We start from the raw sequence: 21,133 nt of genomic DNA on the forward strand, positions 1-21,133 counted from the left end.
AAGCTTTGGTCATTATATTATGGTCATTATGGTGCTTTAAGCATTCAGCTGGAAATCATCCCAGCCCATAATTTATTAATTGTCACCTCATAATCTAGGAATTTCATAGGACTCATTAAAATAGTTTGTTTGATATGCATCATTAACTTCTCTCTTGTTTTTGTTTCTTCTTCGTCATTGTTTTTGATAACGCCAACGCTCCTCCTGTGACAGTTTCTTCTAATTTTAAAATGATACGGAAAGAAAAGCGCTGTTGCTACCTTCCTCGGTTCAGTGGCTGACAAGATAATAATGGTGGTTTGAGAGCGGGTTTCAAGGGATGAGGAATAGTTGTCGTGGAGATAAAATAATGGTCTAGTTCATCCGATACTTGGGAGTTTCAACATGTCCCAAGCTACTGGATGAAATGTATTTTCATTTCTCTTTGTAATAGTCAAAGTTTTCTTCTCCATTACTTTAACCTGTAGGGACATTTTCAGGTTGAATATCTTGGCCAGAACACTGAGTAAACTCACAAAGGAACTCAGGATATTTTATTCAGGTTGTCTGAATTTGATGATGAAAAAAGGCATAAAATTCACATCACACGTTTCTGGAATTGTAACACGGCTAGTAATCAATTTAAAAAGACACCTCTAAAAACTTTATCTTTCAGTTCGGCTGTTAGTTTTTTTTGTTTTGTTTTGTTTTGATTGATAATGTATTTTACATTAGATAGATAGATAGATAGATAGATAGATAGATAGATAGATTGATTTTCAAAGAGGCCTTTGATTTTTCAACACAACACAACATTGACAGTTGAACTGACATTTCAGTGATGCTACAGGAGAAGTATTTGGAACATTATCTGTATGTTGCAGTTGTATACATTTTCTGTCGTAATTTTTTGGTTTTGTCAAAACAAATGTGTTTTCATGACACACACTTTGTAATTTAGAGATCATTATGGCACTCTTTACCGTCTGGCACACTCAAGATGAAATTGGGTTGTATAGCCTCAGCTCCACTGCCGTTTCGGGATGGTATGGTACGACGAAGCGTAACCGGACCCACATCTGTGTCGTGTCTCCTCTGCAGGGAGCATGGCTAAAATGTAGGTGGGGTTGTGAACGGCTTCAGGGTGAAGCCACAAGTCTCCATTCTCTGTGGTACAGTTTGGAAAACATTTTTATTCTGAACAGCACCGTCCGTATTCCTCCTCTCCCATCATCGTCAGGTGACCAGTGCTATGTGACACGCCGACATTAAAAAAGAAAGTGTTGTCAGTACTCTGTATGGAAACGTTCTGATTTGCTAGGTACTGTAAGAGGTTATGTAAGGGGCACTATATGAACAACTTTAGCCAGTGGAAACACTCGAGTGGAAACGAGGCTTAATGGACCCTGAACTACACCCTTGGTCAAGAGAGTTCAAGAATCATAGTGATCCATTAATATTAAAATTGTTTTTGTTGATAAATCCAGGTAATTGCATTTTTCCATTCAAAAGAAATAGCATGTTACTCTTGCTACGCAAACCTTTTAGATACTCTTCCTCTTCAGCCTAATGTCCAATAGATCGATATCCCCACCGCTAATTGTTACAATGAACATAAATGTGCAAAGTTTTGGGGGAAAAAAACTTCCATCTATGATGGGATGCTAACATGAACATATCATTTAAACTAATTTTGTAAGACAAATGAATATGTCAAAAAGGCAATAATCTACTGAACATATGTAATTAAATGAAAAAATGGGGAAGCTGCACCAGCATGTAATTTCTCTTCTCCTCGGGCAATCTCCCATTTTTAAAATGTAGGCCACGGAAAGCACCCGTGAATACCCCTTAATATATTTTATTACGACCTGTTTAATCAACTTATTAATTTCACAGGAACATGTAATACACCTTGCATAATCACCAGGGAAGCCATTGACACTTAATTGGTTTTCTAATCAGATACTTCGTTATCAAGATAACTAATTACAAACAGTAGCACGGTCATTTTCTAATCAGTCTTCCACATGCTTCGATTTTCCATACAACCAATCATGATTACAGTGATGATGATAATGTTATTGAATACCGTGGAAATGTAATCTGTTTACAGTGCTTTGACTGAGCAGCAACAGAAAGAGCTTAGAAAGTGCGAACAGATCTTATCCTCCATAAGGACGGGAACAGATCATTTTTAAAGGGGGTAACTGGGGTTACAGAGTTAAACGTCAGGGGGCATCCACCCAAACAAACAGGATGAAAATTAAAGCCTTTTAATTGTAATAAACCTCTCAATTATTCAGTTTGTGCATTTATTCTTTTTTTTTTTTTTTGTCAATTTCGCTCTCTGTGCCTGCGGCTCCTTCATTTTCCATATTATTAGGTTGGACACGTCCCCTATTGGTTACATGTTTTTCTTTAACATCTGCAGCTTCAATGCAATCAGGAAACTATTCAACATATTGTTGAGTAGATTAACCCCTTCCTGTGAAAGTGGCCATAATTAGCCACACATGCATGTCTGCCTGTTTTTTTCCAAACTAACAAACTGATTGCAGTCCTTGAACACATGATTAGAAAGTTGTGCTTTGTGGCATTATGGCCAGTCACTACATTTGATGGCTGTGTGGTATATATATTGACACAGTGGTTGATCGTTAGCAGTACTCTACAAACAAGCAAACAAGGGATGCAGAGAAACCGATGCTGCACAAAGTACTCATATTCACAACAGATCTCCGATACAAGCCGTCAATTATCACATAATGTGATACGTCAGCAACATCGCCCGCAGGTACGCATGAGAGGATGGGCAAGGTCAGTTGCTGGGAGATGCTTTAATATTAATGAGAAGAACAAACGTAAGGCAGAGTGTAAACTATGATGTGCCAAAATATCAAGAGGACAACAGCAACGTAATGACTAGTGACAATTGTCCGATGCTGCTCATTACTTTGACTGCTCAGTGAATCCAGGAGGATTTTATTCTGAGCTACGCTACAGCAAGTCTACAGCATGCACAGGGCAATGATGCTGTGCACTGCCGCCGTGACGCACAGCGTCACCACAGAGGCTGTTCAGTGTGACGCATAGCCTTCACGTTTATGGAGTATGCATTACGTATGTAATAAGTACTGGTTTTGGTAGTACCAGCAAGTAGCTACAGGTTGGTATGCATACTTGTACTCGTCCCTTAAAAAGGGTTGTATCGTAGCAGTCCTACGGCAAGCATTATCCAGGTGCACGTGACAGTAACTCAATCTGAATCTCAATACTCCGTGGTGAGCCTGTTTTTGTCCCAGAGAGGACTTGAAGCATAAGCCCCAAAAAAGCTGTTGGCTGTTCAGTAATGGGCCAAAGAAAAATGTTACACTATCCTTGTATTTAGCTCTGCCTTCTTCCATTAGCATATGCATCAAACCACTTCCAGTATGCCCTGCAGTTCTTGAGCCCTCATGGCTGCTGCATTTGAATTAACATTTGTGAGCCAAATATAGTTGGAAGGAAAACAGGAGAGTTAGATCCTGCCTCTCAATCTGCTTTCATGTCTCCTTGTCTTCCAGATGAATTTCAGAACTTTGTTCGAAGGCTTCCCACTGTCTACGCCCTGAACATGTCTGCCATCCAGTATTTCTGGAAGACGGAGCCAGCCATCCACCAACGCTACAAGCAGCTGGAGCTCAGCACCCAGCAGTTCCTGAGCAAAGCGAGGCGCATCGTCAACAAGCTCTTCACCCTCAGCAAGAGGTGTCAAACTCAGCCCAAAATTATTATGCTGAGAGAGAGGTGAGAAGCTGATAAGTATTCCTGCTGACCTTTCTGTTGACACGGATGTGATACTGTGTGTGTGTGTGTGTGTGTGTGTGTGTGTGTGGCTGCGCCTGCGTGAAAATAAGCAAAAATTCCAAAGCCTGCAGCCACATCACGAGTCCTTTCAAGCGAGCTGTGAACGGCAGTGCTCATTTATTTTCTTCAGCCCCACTCCGCGCACAGCGCTTTGTTATCCCCTGAACTCGGCATTATGCTAATAATACACACAATACATTAGCACTTTGATATTCAACTGAGGTCCCACTGAAGTGAGCTATAGTGTCACACCTGATGACTTGGCTGCACTCCCAGCACAGGTCTCCTTTACATTCAGAAAATCAAAGCTATCCTCCTGTGAAATTAAAGTTTGCAGTGTTTTAAAGGGATATGCAAAGTTTAAGAGATTTTCCTGTTGGTTAAGTAGACTGTGATAAAACTGTATGCAAAAAAAAAAAAAAACAGCTTCTGATAAATCTTGGATAAATCACTCTACTTTTATTACTCTGAGAAACATTCAGTCATGGAGCATGCAAAACACGTTCATATAAAAAGAAATGTGATTATGTCAGTGCAGCCAGCTTTGGTTTAGAAGCTATTGTTGGTAGGAGACATTCATTTATTATCGGGCGTAATTTACGAGAAGGGTGAACCTCCACACCCACCCCCACATCCACACACTTCTGGGCTACACATCCTTTGCATCCTCCTCCTTTGGTAACTTTACTTATTCTTATTTCACCAGAGGACTAAGCCAAACACACAAAGTAAATGTATTTAATAAAACTGAAGCAGATCTCTTTTCTTAAATTTTTTTTGTTTTGTTTTTGTTTTTCTCTGCAGTGCAATGCAGTTCAATATTGGGTCATAAATATTTTGCATCTGCAAATGAGTTGGATAGTCAGACAATTACACCATTCATTGAACTTGTAATTCCCACAATATCATAAATTATAACCCACCTGAGTCGCAGATGGAGTCTCGCTCTACTCTTCCTAAGTCTGCAGCGAGGCGGGTGGACATAAAGCCATCTGGTCATCGACTGGACGGTGCCGTTTGCCGCGATCCAATCAGATAGAGTTGTTAAGACTGTGCTAAAATTGACAAGTGCAGCTTCAGAGACTTTGCATGGAATTTTTATGCTTCGCAACTCAAACAGTATGTTTGCAAAATGACTTCTGTTTATTTTCACAAATGCAAATCTTTTTTTTTTTACAACCATGTGTATCCTTTCCTAAGCATTCACAAAGTAGAATTTTATGTGCTGTTTTTTTTAGCGTGATGGCAAATCAACTTGATTTACAAATACAAACTCTGAAATTATGTGCAAACATTCATTTTATTTAGAAAAATTCATTTGCATATGCAAATATTTATGACCCAATACTGAGCCCATAGCAGTACTTCAGTGTCCGCTGTTTTTAGTCTATATATCCTTCCTGCTCCTTAAGTACTTTTGCTATTGCAGAGTGACTGAAGCTCCTTCACAAGAGGACTGATATAAGCACATAAAATGTATTCTGGAACATATGTCAAGCAGAACTGCCACCTCTTCTACTATATAAAGAGTGAAATTCCAAACTCCAGCTCAGTTTTGGCTTTGCTGCTGGTTTCTATCAGATGAAATACACATTTAATTCATAGATATTAAATGACACTTTTTTTTTTTAAATAAAAACCTTGCTTTTTTTCTATGCAATGTTTTTTTTTTAATTTTAAGATGCTTTTGTTTTATAGACTCTTGTTTGTTAATAGCAATTACTCTGTTTTCTCGCTTTTCGCACTCTTCTGTCTGAAACCGGCGGAGGGTCATGACCCAGAGATGATAATAGGATCATTACATGTAAAGTGACGTGAAACTGGAATGAAAATAATGACCAAACATCAAAAGATCAGATCGAGATTTGATTTTTCTCAAGAATAAATTGCGGTAAAGCATTTAACTAATATTAACTCCCTCACAAGGAAACCATGTCTGACCAAGAGAAACAGCTCAGAGGGAATGTTAATAAAACGTAAACTGACATTTACACTGTCAGTGTGATGTGATTCAAGCCCAATGTTTTGCTCATATGTGGCACAGATCGGATAAGCTTTAAGACATTGTAAGCAGGAAAAGGACGTGTGGAAATAAATCAGATCTGTTTCAGATTTGTGCCAATGTGACCGCCGTGTAGGCTGATCAGATTGCCGTAATGTTTTATCTTTGCCGCGAACGTCGACCTTTATTTTGTTGTATCATGAACAATAAATAATGACAAGCACGGAGTCTGTCCAATAGAAGGAAAATCTGGAGGTCACATGACTTCTCACTGTTCCTTCTCAGCAGAGGAAATAATTGCAGCATATTCGTAAGATGAAATTCTGGTCCTTTTCCTCCTCTGCGTGAAAGTCCTGGCAGTGTTTGGTGAACTTCTCACACACCGTGACGTTATCGTCAAAGGTGCTGTATGTCCTCTTTCATTTCTTTGGCTCTGCAGTTTGCACTTGGCTCAAAAGTAGTCTCAAGCTTGTAAACACAACAAGTACGCAATGTTTCTGATGTCAGAAAGCGTAATCATGGGGTCACTTGATGAAATACTTGAAGCCACTCAAAAAACTTAAAAAAAAAAAAAATCAGATTTGGACAGCAAATCCAATCTGGGCATCAAGACGTGCAGAGTGAATGAAGCTAAACAATGTCAGTGCAGTTTAATGGTACATTTAACTATCCAATATCCATGGTCTTTATTTTCTTGTGGATCTTTGTACTCGTAATGCTTTTAGTGAATACTCACCTTTGGTAGGACATCACATGGGGAAAGGCGAGGAAGACGATAGCAACACACACCAAAACAACACACTCGTGACCTTGACAGTGTGATTGTTCTTCATTAGCCAGGCTTGTGTGATCATTAGTTATGAAAATCTTACAGTAACAGCGTGTTGCAGTTGTGTCCTCGAAGCAGGATTTTTATTGTTGAATCATTTGGTTGTAGAACGTTTTAACATGAAGGCCAATAACCAGTGAATTTATGTAAATTTTGAAGGCTATTGATCAAGGATCTACAGTTATTCTTTTTTTTTTTTTTTTTAACCAAGATATCGAGCTTATTGCTGAAAGTTCAGCCTCTGTCAAAAAGCAATTTGAAAACTGTTGTCTGTTAACATTTTCGAATTTGGTGAAATAGAATGAAAAACAAGAGAAACTTTGTTGTTTTATTATTATTATTATTATTATTATTATTATTATTATTATTATTATTGTTATTATTATTATTATTATCATCATTGTAGACTGATGACTGCCAAGGAGGAAACCATGATTCATTCTTAATGGCAAGGCACAGTGTGTGTGTGTGTGTGTGTGTGTGTGTGTGTGTGTGTGTGTGTGTGTGTGTGTGTGTGTGTGTGTGTGTGTGTGTGTGTGTGTTTGTGTAGCAAAGTTACTCTGAATTCAGCACCTCAGACAAGGTGCAGCTCTGTCACCCAAACTGTAAATTTACCATTCTGTATTGGGTCCTCACATAGTTTTTAGTGTTTGAAGCATTGAGGGAAGTATTTAGGAGAGGGTTTCCTCTAACATAGTGTTGTTATGATTGTTAACCTTGTGTAAATCAGAGCCATTGCATGTGCTGCTCTTCTTACAGAGAGTTCAGCTACATAAAAATAAATGTTGTAGTCCAAAACATAAGCATTTGAAAATAGTGAGAATCCCTGTAAATATTGCCCTCTGTGTATAAGAACTCATAAACAGCTAAACTACAGTAATGAAATAATTGTAGGATTATGCAAAGACGAGTCCACAAACAAGGCACACCCATGTGTGCAGCGCTGCGTGCGCTGAATCTAATCCGCAGAGTTTCTCAGCATTTAAGCTGGATACTATCTGGGGCAAATTTTGAAAGAGCAGTAAATGCAGTAATGAGATGGAGCGGGAGTGATGAAAGTAAATAGTTTAAGTGGATATTTTGGACCCTGCTGTGATATAACCTGGTGCTCTCAAACGATCTAAGGAAGAGTCTTTTGGCTCCTATTAACAGTTTTCAAAGCCCCGCAGTTCTTTTCTCACTTCAGATTTTCTCCTATATTTAAATTCTTTTCACTTTCAGGTATATTTCATTGAATCAGATTTGAAAAATCGCTTCCAACTGACACCTGTGCATTTTAAAACTGACATTTTTTTTTTCTTCACTCAAAGTGAAGATACGTGACATTTTGATTCAAAGCCAAAGAAAGTGTCTTTCTTTTTACAGATATCAACCCATCGCCTTTGACTTGGCTAGTTTTTGCCCCTAATGCTGAAGCTGGAATTCAAACCTGGTCCCCCCAAAGCCTGTCAATATTTCACTTGAAGAACTATTAATATGAGATTTTGCCATTATTCATATATTGAAGCGTCAAGGTCTTTGTCATCATCTGGCAAAGCGTAGCGAGGGAATAATATGCAGGCTGTATTGTATGCTGCAAATCCAATTTGGAGGATCTTTTTTTAAACATTTCAGTGCAGTCTTTGACAAAAGTGCAGTTTTTCCTTTATTTTCCAGTTTTTCTCACAAGAGATGTTGGACGAGCCATGATGGAGCGGCACAGGAAAAATGATGTTCTTTTTTTTTTTCCTCCCCCCACAATGTCAAGTCAATAAATGCAGCTTGTAATGGGAAAAAAAGGAGATGAATCCTCTATAGATGAAAAAAACAAGGGAAGTTTTACTCGCTGGTGAAAATTTGATGTGCCTCAGGGGGAGGAAGTAGGTGTATGGCATTGATCTGTTGCGAAATGAACTGACAGACAATGAACAGATTGCAGAGTGAACACCCAGTTTCTGTTTGGCCCACACTGCACACTGCACACTGCGTCTCCGTGACAGTTTACACATCCTGCTGACACAATGAGCCTCGTGATGGCGAGACAGCTTCCTCTCTCTCGCTGTGCACAGCCTCCACTCTGGAGGTGAGATGTGCACAGCTGATCTGCTGATCTCTTCTGATGACTTTCGGAGGAGCCGCCGTTAAAGGCTGCTAGCGCATCCCGACGACGGCCGCTTGACGAAAAGTCCACAGTTCTTTTTGAAGTTGACAGTGTGACAAAACGTCTTTTCATTTTCCTGGCAAGTGAAAGATTGTGAATGAAACTTATTTGAACTTCACATGGGCCACATGATGATTACTTTTCCATGTAAAAAAAGAAGTGCTCTTGTTTGTGGTGTTTGAGGTGTGAGGTGTTTTGCCGGATGGAAGGGGGAGCTATAGCCCTGTGATGTCAAACTCCTTTTAGTTCAGAGGTCGCAAGCTAACCAATTTCATCTTGAGTCGGCCGGACTGATACAATAATAACATAATAACCTTTTGAAATGTGTTTTTTTTTTCTTTTCATAACTCACTAATTAGTACAGAACAATACTGGAATCACAAGATAAAACTAATTTAAATGATACCACCTGGTATACAATCAGTAAAATCTCCAAAAATATTCTCCTGTATTTAATGCACTTTGTAGTATTTAGCATCATGGCTTTGAGGCTATTGCTAGTTTGGGTCTCAGTGTTGTGATGTGTTCAACATTCAATTAAAAAACACACACAAAAAAAAAAAAAAAAAAACCCTGTTAAAAAGTCAATGTTTTCAATTTTTCATGGTGTCATTTCATGGATCATATTGTTATAAAGAAATCAGTGCAGTTAAAAAACAAAACAAAAATAAAAAAACAATTTGGAGAGATGCCTTCACCCCATAAGGTATTGGTTCAATGACATGATTGACTGTCAACAAGATTTCATCTTAATTTAAAAAAAATATTAATAATAATCATAATAATTAAATGAAGTGACCATATTTAGTAACTTTAGTAAGTCTCCATGTTTGTGTAGACATCATTACATGGTCCAAAAATCATTGGATTGCATTCACAATGCGTTATCCACTTGCAATTTGATGTGAAATTATGCCAAGATTTGACTGTCCTTTATACCTCTTAGCAGGAACACTGTTCTGTTTTGCTTTGTTCAAGTGTTTATTGTTTACATTTGGTATACCTGATTAATGCTTTTCTTAAAATATATGTGATGAAAATGTCTATATTCTCATAAAATTAAACAATTACAGTATAAAATAACTACAGTCTCAACACAAAGCCAACTTCAATGAAAGCCAAATAATTATAAATACATATATAAATATATATATATATATATATATATATATATATATATATATATATATATATATATATATATATATATATATATATATATATATATATATATATAGCTTCATGGACACCACGTCCAACCCGGCGTTGGGCTCGCTCATCGCCAGCGCCCCCACACCTGCAAAAATCATAATTTTCCAGGTGTCCCGAGAAAAAGTATGTTGTTAATTACATTTTTGAAGTACTAAAACTTGAAAAATGTGTGACAATACCAAATATTTTGCATAAGCAATAAGCGACAATAATGAAATTCATGATTTCATTAAACAGCGACTCACTGATATTCTGCACCACAACAGTGGATTGGCTATTTCAGCACCATGGACAGCGTCTTCGATTTTTCATGAAAGCGCGACCCACTATCAGTCTGCACCAAAATGGTGGATTGGCTATTTCAGCACCATCGACAGCGTCTTGGCCTTTTCATGAAAGAGCGACTTGCTGATAATCAGCAACACAATTGTCAATAGGCTATTTCAGTATCCATGGACAGCGCCTTGAATTTATCATTAAGCTTTAGCCCAGAACCGTTAGTGTATCTGATGCAACATCTGTCAAATATAGAAAAAGATTCACTTCAAATTAAAAACATCTGGCTAGCACACCAGACAGTTGGGCAAACACTAACAAACAGATAACCACACACGTATCCACTGCTACAAGCAATTGAGATTGACTGGTTAACCTCAAAAACATGTGTTTAGAGTGTGGAAGGAAGTCAGAGTACCAAGAGAAAACCCACGCAGGCAAACCGCACACAGAAAGGCCCCCCTGACCCATCCTAGGTCATTTTCTACCACAGGTCACCTGCTGCTATATAAAACTGTTTAGCGCCACTGATCCAATATGAGCACACACTGTCTCACTTATCTTTTATAAATGTTAGGACTATATACATTTTCCTGATGATGATTTTCCATATGTTTTTATTATCTTAGTCATACTGGTATGTGGCTTTTTATTGCACATTCCTAATATGTACAGTCCTAACAAGACAATTATAATATTATATTATCCATTATTGCTTACCTATAATAAGAAGAAAAGCATGTATTTATAGAGAACATTCAAAAACAAGCATTAGTACCACAGTGGTTTTCAAAGGTTAGGAGAATGATCACCAACTCTTTTTCGTAGCTTTGACAACATGGTTCCCCGTATAACCCTCTTACACCCCCCTGCCCCAGCTGTCCCTTAAATTATAAGAAGTTATTGCTAACAGCTGAGTGGTGTATTGACACTTTCATCTCATGGGAAGACGATAAGAATTAATTCCACATGGGGAAATTCAGTCAACTCAGCAGCTGAACTTTGCACAACGATAAGAAAATAGGAATATCAAAGAATAATGCATATTATAATATTATGCGTTAGGGTTAGGATTGCACACTATCTGAATTTGTAGTAAAAACACACATGCCAGTATGACTGAGATAATAATAATTTAAAAAAAAAAAATCCGTAAAATCTTCACAGGAAAAATGTGCATAGTCACAGTTTTATATAGCGGCAGGTGACCTGTGGTAGAGAATGACCCAGGATGGGTTAGGGGGGGCTTTTCTGTGTGTGGTTTGCCTGCGTGGGTTTTCTCTGGGTACTCTGATTTCCTTCCACAGTCTAAAGACATGCTTTTAAGGTGAACCGGTCATTCTAAATTGCTTGTAGCTGTGTGTGTGTGTGTGTGTGTGTGTGTGTGTGTGTGTGTGTGTGTGTGTGGGTGTGTGTGTGGCAGTGGTCTTTCTGTTGGTGTTAGCACAGCTGTCTGTACACATACGCAATAAAGACATTCTAATGCTGGTTAGGTGTTTTTAATTTGAAGTAACTCTTTTCATATATTGGGCAGCTGTTGCATCTGACACACTTATGGTTTTGAACTAAAGCTTTTAGCATGATGTTGATTATTGCCTCTTGTTAGTTACAATAAATACTTGGTAATGTCACACATTTTCCACATTGCAGTGCTCAAATGTTGTGTTAACAACATACTTTTTAGAGGGAGTCTTAACATATTTAAATTTCATAAACATTTTATAAGTAAATTTAACTCACTTGATGCATTAACTCCTGGATGAAAACAGACATCCTGTCTTGATTCAGATTTTACAGCAGGGGTGTCAAACATATGGCCTAAGGACCAAAACCGGCTAACATGAGGTTCCAATCCAGCCCGCCAAATCACCGAGCAAATTGTAAGAGTTTCAATGAAAACTCTTCATTTATATCACGTTTCTTGTTTTAAAGTTGCGCTAATGTGAAATATAAAAACATGTTATCATATCTTGGAATCTCTTGCATTCCAAATAATCACAGTTCCCTTTGTCTCTGAGCCCAACTAGAATGTGTCACTGTTCTATAAAACAAAATAAATGTTCAAGATGTTGTTTGAGATCAAACAAAAACAGTCTTCTCCCATTTGAAGGAGCATTACACTGACAGAGGTTTTCTTATTTAGGCGTAGGCACTGTAGAGCATTACCCATAGAAAGCATCACGGTGTTCACAAGTCTGAGAAATTGTCTCTGCTTGAATTTAATGTTGAAGCCTCCTGTGTCCTGTATGCTTACTGTTTGATATATTATGTGTGGTAAGATAAATTCCACACTGCCTCCAGGGTTTGTGTTTCCGTTTAGAAAATATGTACACTCTTGCCGTGTGTTTATCATATTTGTGCTAAACCTTGTTATTATTTGTTTTGTATTTTACAAGCTGCATTTTTCACTCATGACAAACAATATTTCCCTTAATGTGTTTTTCAAACCAGTTTGCCTATGCTTTAAAAGGAAATGTATCCATGCTTAATATAGATCAAACAAATTTTCTGAGTAAAAAGAAATAATCCATCAATCAAACTTTCTTTACGTAGCACTTTATGTACAGCAATACGCAGAATAAGTGCTTTACGGGATTAAAACCTTAAGAATAGAAACACACACTTCTTTCTTTTTTTTTCCCCAAGGATTTCCCTCCGGGTACCAGTGAAGTAATTCAACTCTCTTCTGTTTTGTTCTATAACTCTAATACGTGGATGAGACAAAAATGTGATTTGCAGCACGCCACAACAGTGCTTACTCCCCAGCTAAAAGTGGTGGCATTTGTGTTTTTGTTTGTTCAACAAATATATAAAATTTCGAGTGTTTTGTGAGAGCTTAAGTCAACTATATTCCTGTATACAATGCTCCCATCGCCACCGCAGCTGAAGCCGCTCTAGATTTCGTTAGGGGGTGTATTTTAGATGCAAACCAAACATGCGGGCAAAATATGATTTCTGGAGGGATTTGAACACGTGACGAGGCTCGAATAGAAAACGTAAACGTGGGCCTTGCTTCACAGGCATGAGTCTGTGGAGAATATAAATGCATACAGAGCGTTGGAGGGCTGTTGACTTTCACCCGTACCTCCCTCCCACACAATATTAGATCAGGAACCAGACGTTTCAAGTCAGCCATGTTATTTCTTTTGTTTACGTTTTATTTTCTTAGATTACCACTGAACCACAAACCCCCTGATATCAGTCTGCAAATTACTTTTGCAACCCGTGTTTTATGCAATGTGGGGGTTCAGCTGGTCTCCTTAAATCACATTTAATTTGATGGATTCATGTGCCAGCTCCTCAGTACTGGGTGTGTCGTCAAACACATGTTCATGTTTTATAGGAAGAGAAGTGAGAAAGATTTGGGTTTTAACACTGCAGCAGATTTTTATAAGGGCATCATGGTAAGGCCATGTTGGGTGTTGGGGGTGCATGCTAAAGCCGGCCTCCATGACACCATGGTGGAGTTCTGATCAAAGATGTGCGCCCCCCCCCCCCCCCCCCCCTCTCTCTCTCTCCTTATCCCTGTCTCTCTCTTGCATTTCAGCTTCCTTTTAAAGCAATCAAGAAAATCAACAACTAAATAGCATAATTTAAAAAGGTCCTTAATGATAATCATTAAAATATTGAATGATTAAAAAACAAATTCTAAGTAAATTAAGGTCTCATTGCAATGAACGAAAGATAACTGATTAAGAATAAATGAAACATTTAGAAATATTTTCACTTGTAAGTGCAGTCATTCACATTTTACTGAACTAATAAATAGAGAAATCCATCATAAAATATTCAACTAATGAAATCAAATATAGAACAGAATAGATGAGAATAGAAAATACCTTATTTCCAAGGGGGACATTCAGAAAGTCCAGCAGCTCATACTATTACTATTAATAATACTATTGCTACTACTAGTACTTCTCCTCCTGATAACTAAAATAATAATAATTCTGATACATTGATCAAAAAATTCAATTTATGTCGCACAACATAAAATAATTAAAAGATATATTTTGGTTTTTATTAACACCCACCACCACTGCTAAAAAAAAAAGAAAGAAAGAAAAAGTAAATCTGACAAAAAGCAATAGAAATGAAAAGCAAAGAAACGCAAAGGCTCTGTGTTTTCAAATGCTCAGTTTGTTTCTGGTTTATCACTTGGAATTGTCAGAAAACCATTTTCTCTTTCAACTAAACCCATTTTGTATAGTTTCATGTTTTGTTTCGTTTTTTTAATTGTAGTTTTGTTCAGACCTGAAGTAAATTGTACACACTGTTCTGTCTGTTTCAGACCCCAGAGCTACTGGCTGAACTACATCCTCTCCATCATGTACTGCAGTGAAAACAACCACATCGGCTCGTACCTGGAGGAGACCCGCAGCTGCTCCTGTCCCTACGAGCACCCCCCCTGCCAGGGCGTCATCCCCTGCGCAGTGGGGGAGGGCACCTCCTGCGCCTCCTGCTCCTACGAGAACCGCTCCCGTTGCGCCACCTGCAACCAGGGCTACATGTTGAGTCAGGGCATGTGTCGCAACGAAGTGCCAGACTCCACCGACCACTACATCGGCTTCGAGACGGACCTGCAGGACCTGGAGCTGCGCTACCTCCTGCAGAAACGCGACAACCGCATCAGCATCCACGGGATCTTCGTCAGCAACGACGTCAGGCTGAATAATTGGTTCGACCCGTCATGGAGGAAGAGGATGCTGCTGACGCTGAAGAGTAATAAATACAAGTCAAACCATGTCCACATGCTTCTGGGCATGTCTCTGCAGATCTGCCTTACTAAGAACAGCACTCTGGACCCCATGCTGTCTGTCTATATCAATCCCTTTGGAGGAAGTCACTCAGAAAGCTGGATCATGCCCATTGACCAGACCAACTACCCAGACTGGGAGAGGACTAAATTAGACCTTCCTTATGACTGTTACAACTGGACTTTGACTTTGGGCAACAAGTGGAAAACCTTTTTTGAGACGGTTCACTTTTACTTGCGGAGCCGGATCAGGGGCCCCTCCAGTAACGGAAATGGAACTGTATATTACGAACCCCTGGAATACCTGGAACCGGGGCGAAATCTGGGCTACATGAAGATCAACAGCATCCAGGTGTATGGCTATAGTATGCACTTTGACCCGGAGGCGATCCAGGACTTGATTTTGCAACTGGACTACCCATATACTCAGGGATCGCAGGACTCGGCACTGCTGCAGCTGCTGGAGATCCGGGATCGGGTCAACAGGCTCTCCCCGCCTGGCGCTCAGCCTCTGGATCTCTTTTCCTGCTTGCTGCGGCACAGGCTTAAGCTGTCCACCACCGACGTTGCCAGGATCCAGGCAGCGCTGCAGACTTTCAGTGCCAAGCAGCCCAACTCGATGGAATATGAAACAACCAAATTATGTAGCTAATAAGTGGGCAGGTGGCCAGGTGCACAGATGGAGGAGCAGTTATCGCACCGGCCTGATGATGGTTAAGAGCAATTCTGAAGCCGTGCAAGGGACATTTGGGGGACATTTTCATTGTCGTCATGAACCTCCAGAGTGTATTTGAGAATCTCATGTCAGCTTTTCCTATAAATTTGTATAACATCATAGATTTAAGGAGGATTTCACCATACTTGCCTCACTGCTTTTTTTCTCCTCTCTCCTTATGAAAACGATAACTTTCAAAGTTAAGAATATGAATTTAAAACTCCGCCGTGACTGATATGTTGCCGATGTGCTGACGTCTGTAGATTGCACAAAAACTGAATCACCCACACGCATAAACAAAAGGTTTCGCTGACGCAGTATTACCCGAGCGATATAAACATGTCAGAAACATTTCAACACCAGCATGTTGTTTTGTTTGTAGTTTCCTCATCACATTTCTTTTCAGGTGCAAAAATGAACACGAGCATTTGCTTTGATATAATGGCTCTCCCTTCCAACCTTGGGCACATCGGGCAACCCATAGTTTTTAGCTTTTTCCATGCGACTCTAAAAATCACTCATTTTTTAAGCTCTACTTTAAGATTTTGTAATAAAAACAGTAAAAGGTGTGAACAAAGTGATTAAATAGATGCTGTATTACTCCAGATTTGCTGAGGAAAAAAATGTACCAAGTCACAATATATGTTACATGTGCTTTTATTTTTATAATGCTGTTGTTTGTGAAACGGAAGTTACAAAAACACTGTCTATAAAATGTATGATACAATTTGTTAATACACTAAATAAAATACATTTTTATGTGTGGTCTATAGACGGTTCCCTTGTGTGGTATCATTTGCATTGGTAAAATGATGGAAAAGAGTTAAAGAACATTTCGAAAGAGCATTTATAAATCTAATTTTATCACTTCCAAATCAATCACCGGCACTACATTCCTGTCTTTGTAGCTCTGAATTATCATCTTTAGATATTATTTTTAAACAAAGTATATAATGGTGTTCAAACATAGTTAAAATAGAAATAAATTTGCTACAGAAGCAAATACTACATGCAAGTAAAATATAAATACCTGTTACATCTGTAACTCGACTGGCTACTGAAAATAAAACGCAACTAGCGACTTGGAAAATTAAACTACGCATTACTTTTAATTGCCATTTTTCAAGTAGGGCTTTAGTAATAATGTTCACGAAGATGTATTATTGTAGTGTTGCTCTGACACATGAGCTGAGCTGTCAGCTCTGTGGGTCAGTCTGATGACAGATTCACTTGTTAATTCAAACTGAAATCACATTAGTTTGTTGGAAGTCCGTTCAGGCTTGTTTTCTGTCTGTTTGAGCCAATCACTAATTCTGAACCGTGGGGAGGGGAAAAATGCCCTATTCTTAAAAGAAACAGATTTATGAACTAATGACAAGAAGAATAAGTGGCAATAAAATAGGTGAGATAAACGACCAATGTGCAGACAGCAGCACACAGCTCTTATACCGGTAAGCTAACATTTATTTAGGACTGCAAATACATCACAGCTACTTTAAATACAGGCTAATGTTAATGCTCCTTATAGCCAGGCATCATTCATGGTGCTGTCAGATGGAGTGAGTTAGTTCAGGAGTAATGAAGTGCGCCTCATCCAGTAAACACAAGCAAACAACCAGCAGAAGGGCCAGGACAGAGAGACCATAGCTCAGCAGCACTTTCAACCTGACACAAAAGTGACAGTTAATGAGTTATTAGCACTTAAATACTGCCTGACAATTTACTTCATAAAAGGTCACTGCCAATACTGTTTACTATTGAGTTTTTAAAAAACAAATACAATTATAGAATGGAGTAAAATTATTCTTTTTTTTTTAAAAAAAAGGGAAAAGGTTGGAATCCTACAAGTTAAATACAAAACTTAAAAAAAACAACATTCTTAAAAACAAAAAAGACTAAAATATATCGAATTGTGTAAAATGTGATGATGGCTGAAACAAATTGCATTTTAAGGAGTTCAATTCAGTTCCCTTTTATTTCCATAACCCAAAATACAACAGTTCTCAAGGTAATTTTATAGAGAAAATCTGAATAAATATATGTGTGCAAGCATTGGGGGCAGCGGGAAGGAAAAAGTCCTTTTTAACAGGAAACCAGAACCAGACTCAGAGAAGGAGACTTTTTTTTTTTTCCAATGCGATAAAACTGGGTTTAAGCTTTATTTCCAAATACTAACTCTTTACAAATGCAAAATAGTGATGGCCTAATATTGAGCACATGGTATTCAGGATGAGACAGTTAAAGTGTCCAATAAAAAAAAAAAAAAAAAAAAAAAAAACAGAAAAAAATGTGACATTTCATTGGAAGATACAGTAATGACCGTGAATGTGTCTTTTTTAATTTCCCATTGCTTTTGCCACTTGAACAGAGGAGATGGATCATTAACACTGTCGCCCGATGCAGTTCCCATTTGAATGCTGAAGTTTATGAACCTAGCTGGTGTCATTAATATGGAGTTTTACTGACTTTAACCTGACCCAAGTAAACTTTGTAGAGATCACCAAGTACTATCTTTAGGAAATTTATTCAGTAAATACATGAAATGAAGCTCAAATCTGCATTTCACACGAAAACTTTTGCGGTGACACCAACTTCCTCGCTCAATTTTGTGCCATTTATAAATGCAGCACTTACTTTACTGCGAACAATGCTGCATTTCTAGCTGCACAGTATCCCTCCGAATAGCCTCTCAAAATGAATTACTATATAAAGAAATAATTCATATCCAAGACGAGGTTGCTGAGGAAACGGCTCGTGTCTGAATCATCCTTAAAGCCTGTGATTCTTGCATGCAAAGACCTGTTATTTGTGGTGATAGATGTTTATAATATACAGATTTTAATGAAGAAAACAGATGAACTGAGCAAAAACACAACACGCTGCAAAAAATAAAAACAAAAAATAGGGCAATTTAATGCAAACGGTACATAGATCTGGAACAGAATGCTGTTAGAATGGAGCTATAAACTGTTTTCTTTTAAAGTACAATAATATTACTTGAATAAACCTTGCTCATATACAACAATCAGCCAAAGCATTACAACCACTGACGACACAAGTGAATAACCCTGCTTATCCCATTATGATTGCACATGTCTGTGAGTGGGATATATTATCCTGCAAGGGAACATTTCGTCCTCCAAGATGATGTGTGAGCAGCAGGGAAAAAAGGCCAAGCGGAAGGACTTAAACGGGTTTGACAAGCGCCGAATTGTGATGACATGACAACTGAGTCAGAGCATCTCCACACATGCAGCTCTCGCCTGGTGTTTCCAGTCTATGCGCATTCAATATCTGTTAAATGTGGTTAAAGGAATGAAAGGCACTGAAACAGTGTCATGGGTAGCGAATGCTTATTGATGCACTTGGTCCTATTGAGGCCTCACTTTGCAACCCGCAGGAATTATGATCACGAGTTTGTCGACCTGATGGAGCCCATAGCCTACTCAGTCAGGTGTGTTGATTTACACAATATAGGTGGTCATTGTGGTATGGTTGATTGGTATATACTGCCAAACGGGGAATATCAAAGGAATTCAATCATTTATCTGGAGACTTGTCAAAGAAATGTGAGTATTTCCTTTAAAATGATGGAAAAACTGTATATGATTTAATACCCGTGCGGATGATGTTTGGCTGATCTTTCACGATATGCGCCAGTCGATGTAAAACTCTATTGTAATCGGAAGGAAATCTCTTTGTTTCAGATCTCCTCTGAGCTCCAGATGTGTGATGATGGATGGTTGCTTTAGGTGCAGGGGGAAGATACGGCTTCAAAGCCCACTATTTCAGGTACTCCTCTCGCTGGCTTGTAATCTGCTGTCATTTGCAGGGGTTTATGTCTCACTCCAAGCCATGAAATAAAAGCATCACACTCCAAGTCCTCGAGGTGCTTTGTGCTGGGTGTAGTATGCCGCGCCGCCTGCTCTACACACAGCCATTCTCCTACACCTCTCTGATGTTTAACCGTTTCATATGATGAAAGCAGTCAGTGTGGAAATGCGGGTTCACAGACTGAAATCGCCCAGAGTATTCCCTATCAAAAGTTATGATGCCAGAGATGTTGGAAAAATGCAAATGGGTCCCTCCTGCTCGAATAACGATAAGATGGATCAAGTGTATGGTTTCCTCATTCTCAAGTCATCAGACACTTGTACCTGACCACATGTAAGGGTGCAAAACAGCTTAAAGAAAAAAAAAAACAGCCATGAGGATTACTTACAGTTTGCTTGATCTATCATGAAATTGCTTTGGTTTTAGAATTTGTTATTAATGAAATCAAGAAGTTTCATTTTGAGAGCCAGTCAAAGCTGAGATAAGAAATGTAACAAATTCCAACGAAATCCATCAGATTGGAAGAACCACCAGAGGAAATCACGAAAAAAGCAATGACAAGAGTCAGTCATAAATATACAAAAGTGGTATTGCCCAGTTAGTTTTTGTCTTTAATCTTTCATGCATGGCTCAGTGTGTCTGAGTGAAGGTAATTCTTCATCGGTCGAGTAAGAACTACTAGAAGAATAAATTTTTTTTTTTTGCTTCAACTTTTAAAAGCACAAACACATGTCATTCACCTATTTGTCCACACCGTATGTTGTTTTCTTCACAACATGACATGACAGTTGAATCTTCTGTTTAAAAATGACAGCTGACAAACAATGTCTACTCTTGCTGAATTTCAATGTTCGGGACTGTTTGAATTGCTATGATTACCAAACATTTTATTCATGTAACCTCATATTTTGCTCTAATATCAAAATAATTAGTTGGCACAACAGCCATGTTAATGTAACCAATGCTTCTTCAAATACTGTTGAAATTGCTCTGGGTATTCAGTACATTTCACTTGTACTACTCAAATGTTCAACATTATATGAAATATATTTGACACAAAATGGTTATAAAACCTGTATTTCTGTGTCTTGCAACACTTCATAAACTGCAGCTTTACTGGTTTGTCTTAAAAAAAAAACTGCTCTTGAAATTTTTTTTTAATCTGTTTAGTGTTTATTGTCTCAATAATATAATTATAGTTAGGATAGTAAAATACAGAGACACAGACAATACTACCCTGTACATAAACAGAGGGAAATACTGAGGGACCCAGATGAAGGCCAGGAAGTAAATCAGCACCACTAGGAAACATAGCAATACTAAATAATAACGTAAGTGGGTAGAGTAAGTAATTATGATAAAAGAACATTCAACACAGCTAATTGTAAAATAAATGCAAAAAAGCTATTCACTAATATCACTCTCTGGCAGCACCAAAGAAAGATAAATTGACAAAAAGTTGGGTTGAAAATTGATGTAAATGACTGGATGTGGTAGAATTATGGTATTGCTCAATCACTGACATGTGGTAAGAACTGCAC

The 21,133-nt window shown here is 38.3% G+C and overlaps 1 protein-coding gene across 2 annotated transcripts in view; it reads left to right on the top strand.

The window, feature by feature from the left end:
- brinp3a.1 (bone morphogenetic protein/retinoic acid inducible neural-specific 3a, tandem duplicate 1) overlaps positions 1–16,382 on the top strand; it is a 75,305-nt gene extending 58,923 nt beyond the window's left edge. For both annotated transcript variants that reach the window (XM_030082545.1, XM_030082546.1), the window contains exons 7-8: positions 3,546–3,768; positions 14,579–16,382. In XM_030082545.1, coding sequence (XP_029938405.1) covers positions 3,546–3,768; positions 14,579–15,695 — 1,340 coding nt within the window. In that variant the 3' untranslated portion in view covers positions 15,696–16,382. The remainder of the gene's footprint in view (positions 1–3,545; positions 3,769–14,578) is intronic.
- The last annotated feature ends 4,751 nt before the right edge of the window (positions 16,383–21,133 follow it).

This window comes from Salarias fasciatus, chromosome 23, assembly GCF_902148845.1.
Source record: "Salarias fasciatus chromosome 23, fSalaFa1.1, whole genome shotgun sequence".
Classification (NCBI taxonomy): Eukaryota; Metazoa; Chordata; class Actinopteri; order Blenniiformes; family Blenniidae; genus Salarias; species Salarias fasciatus.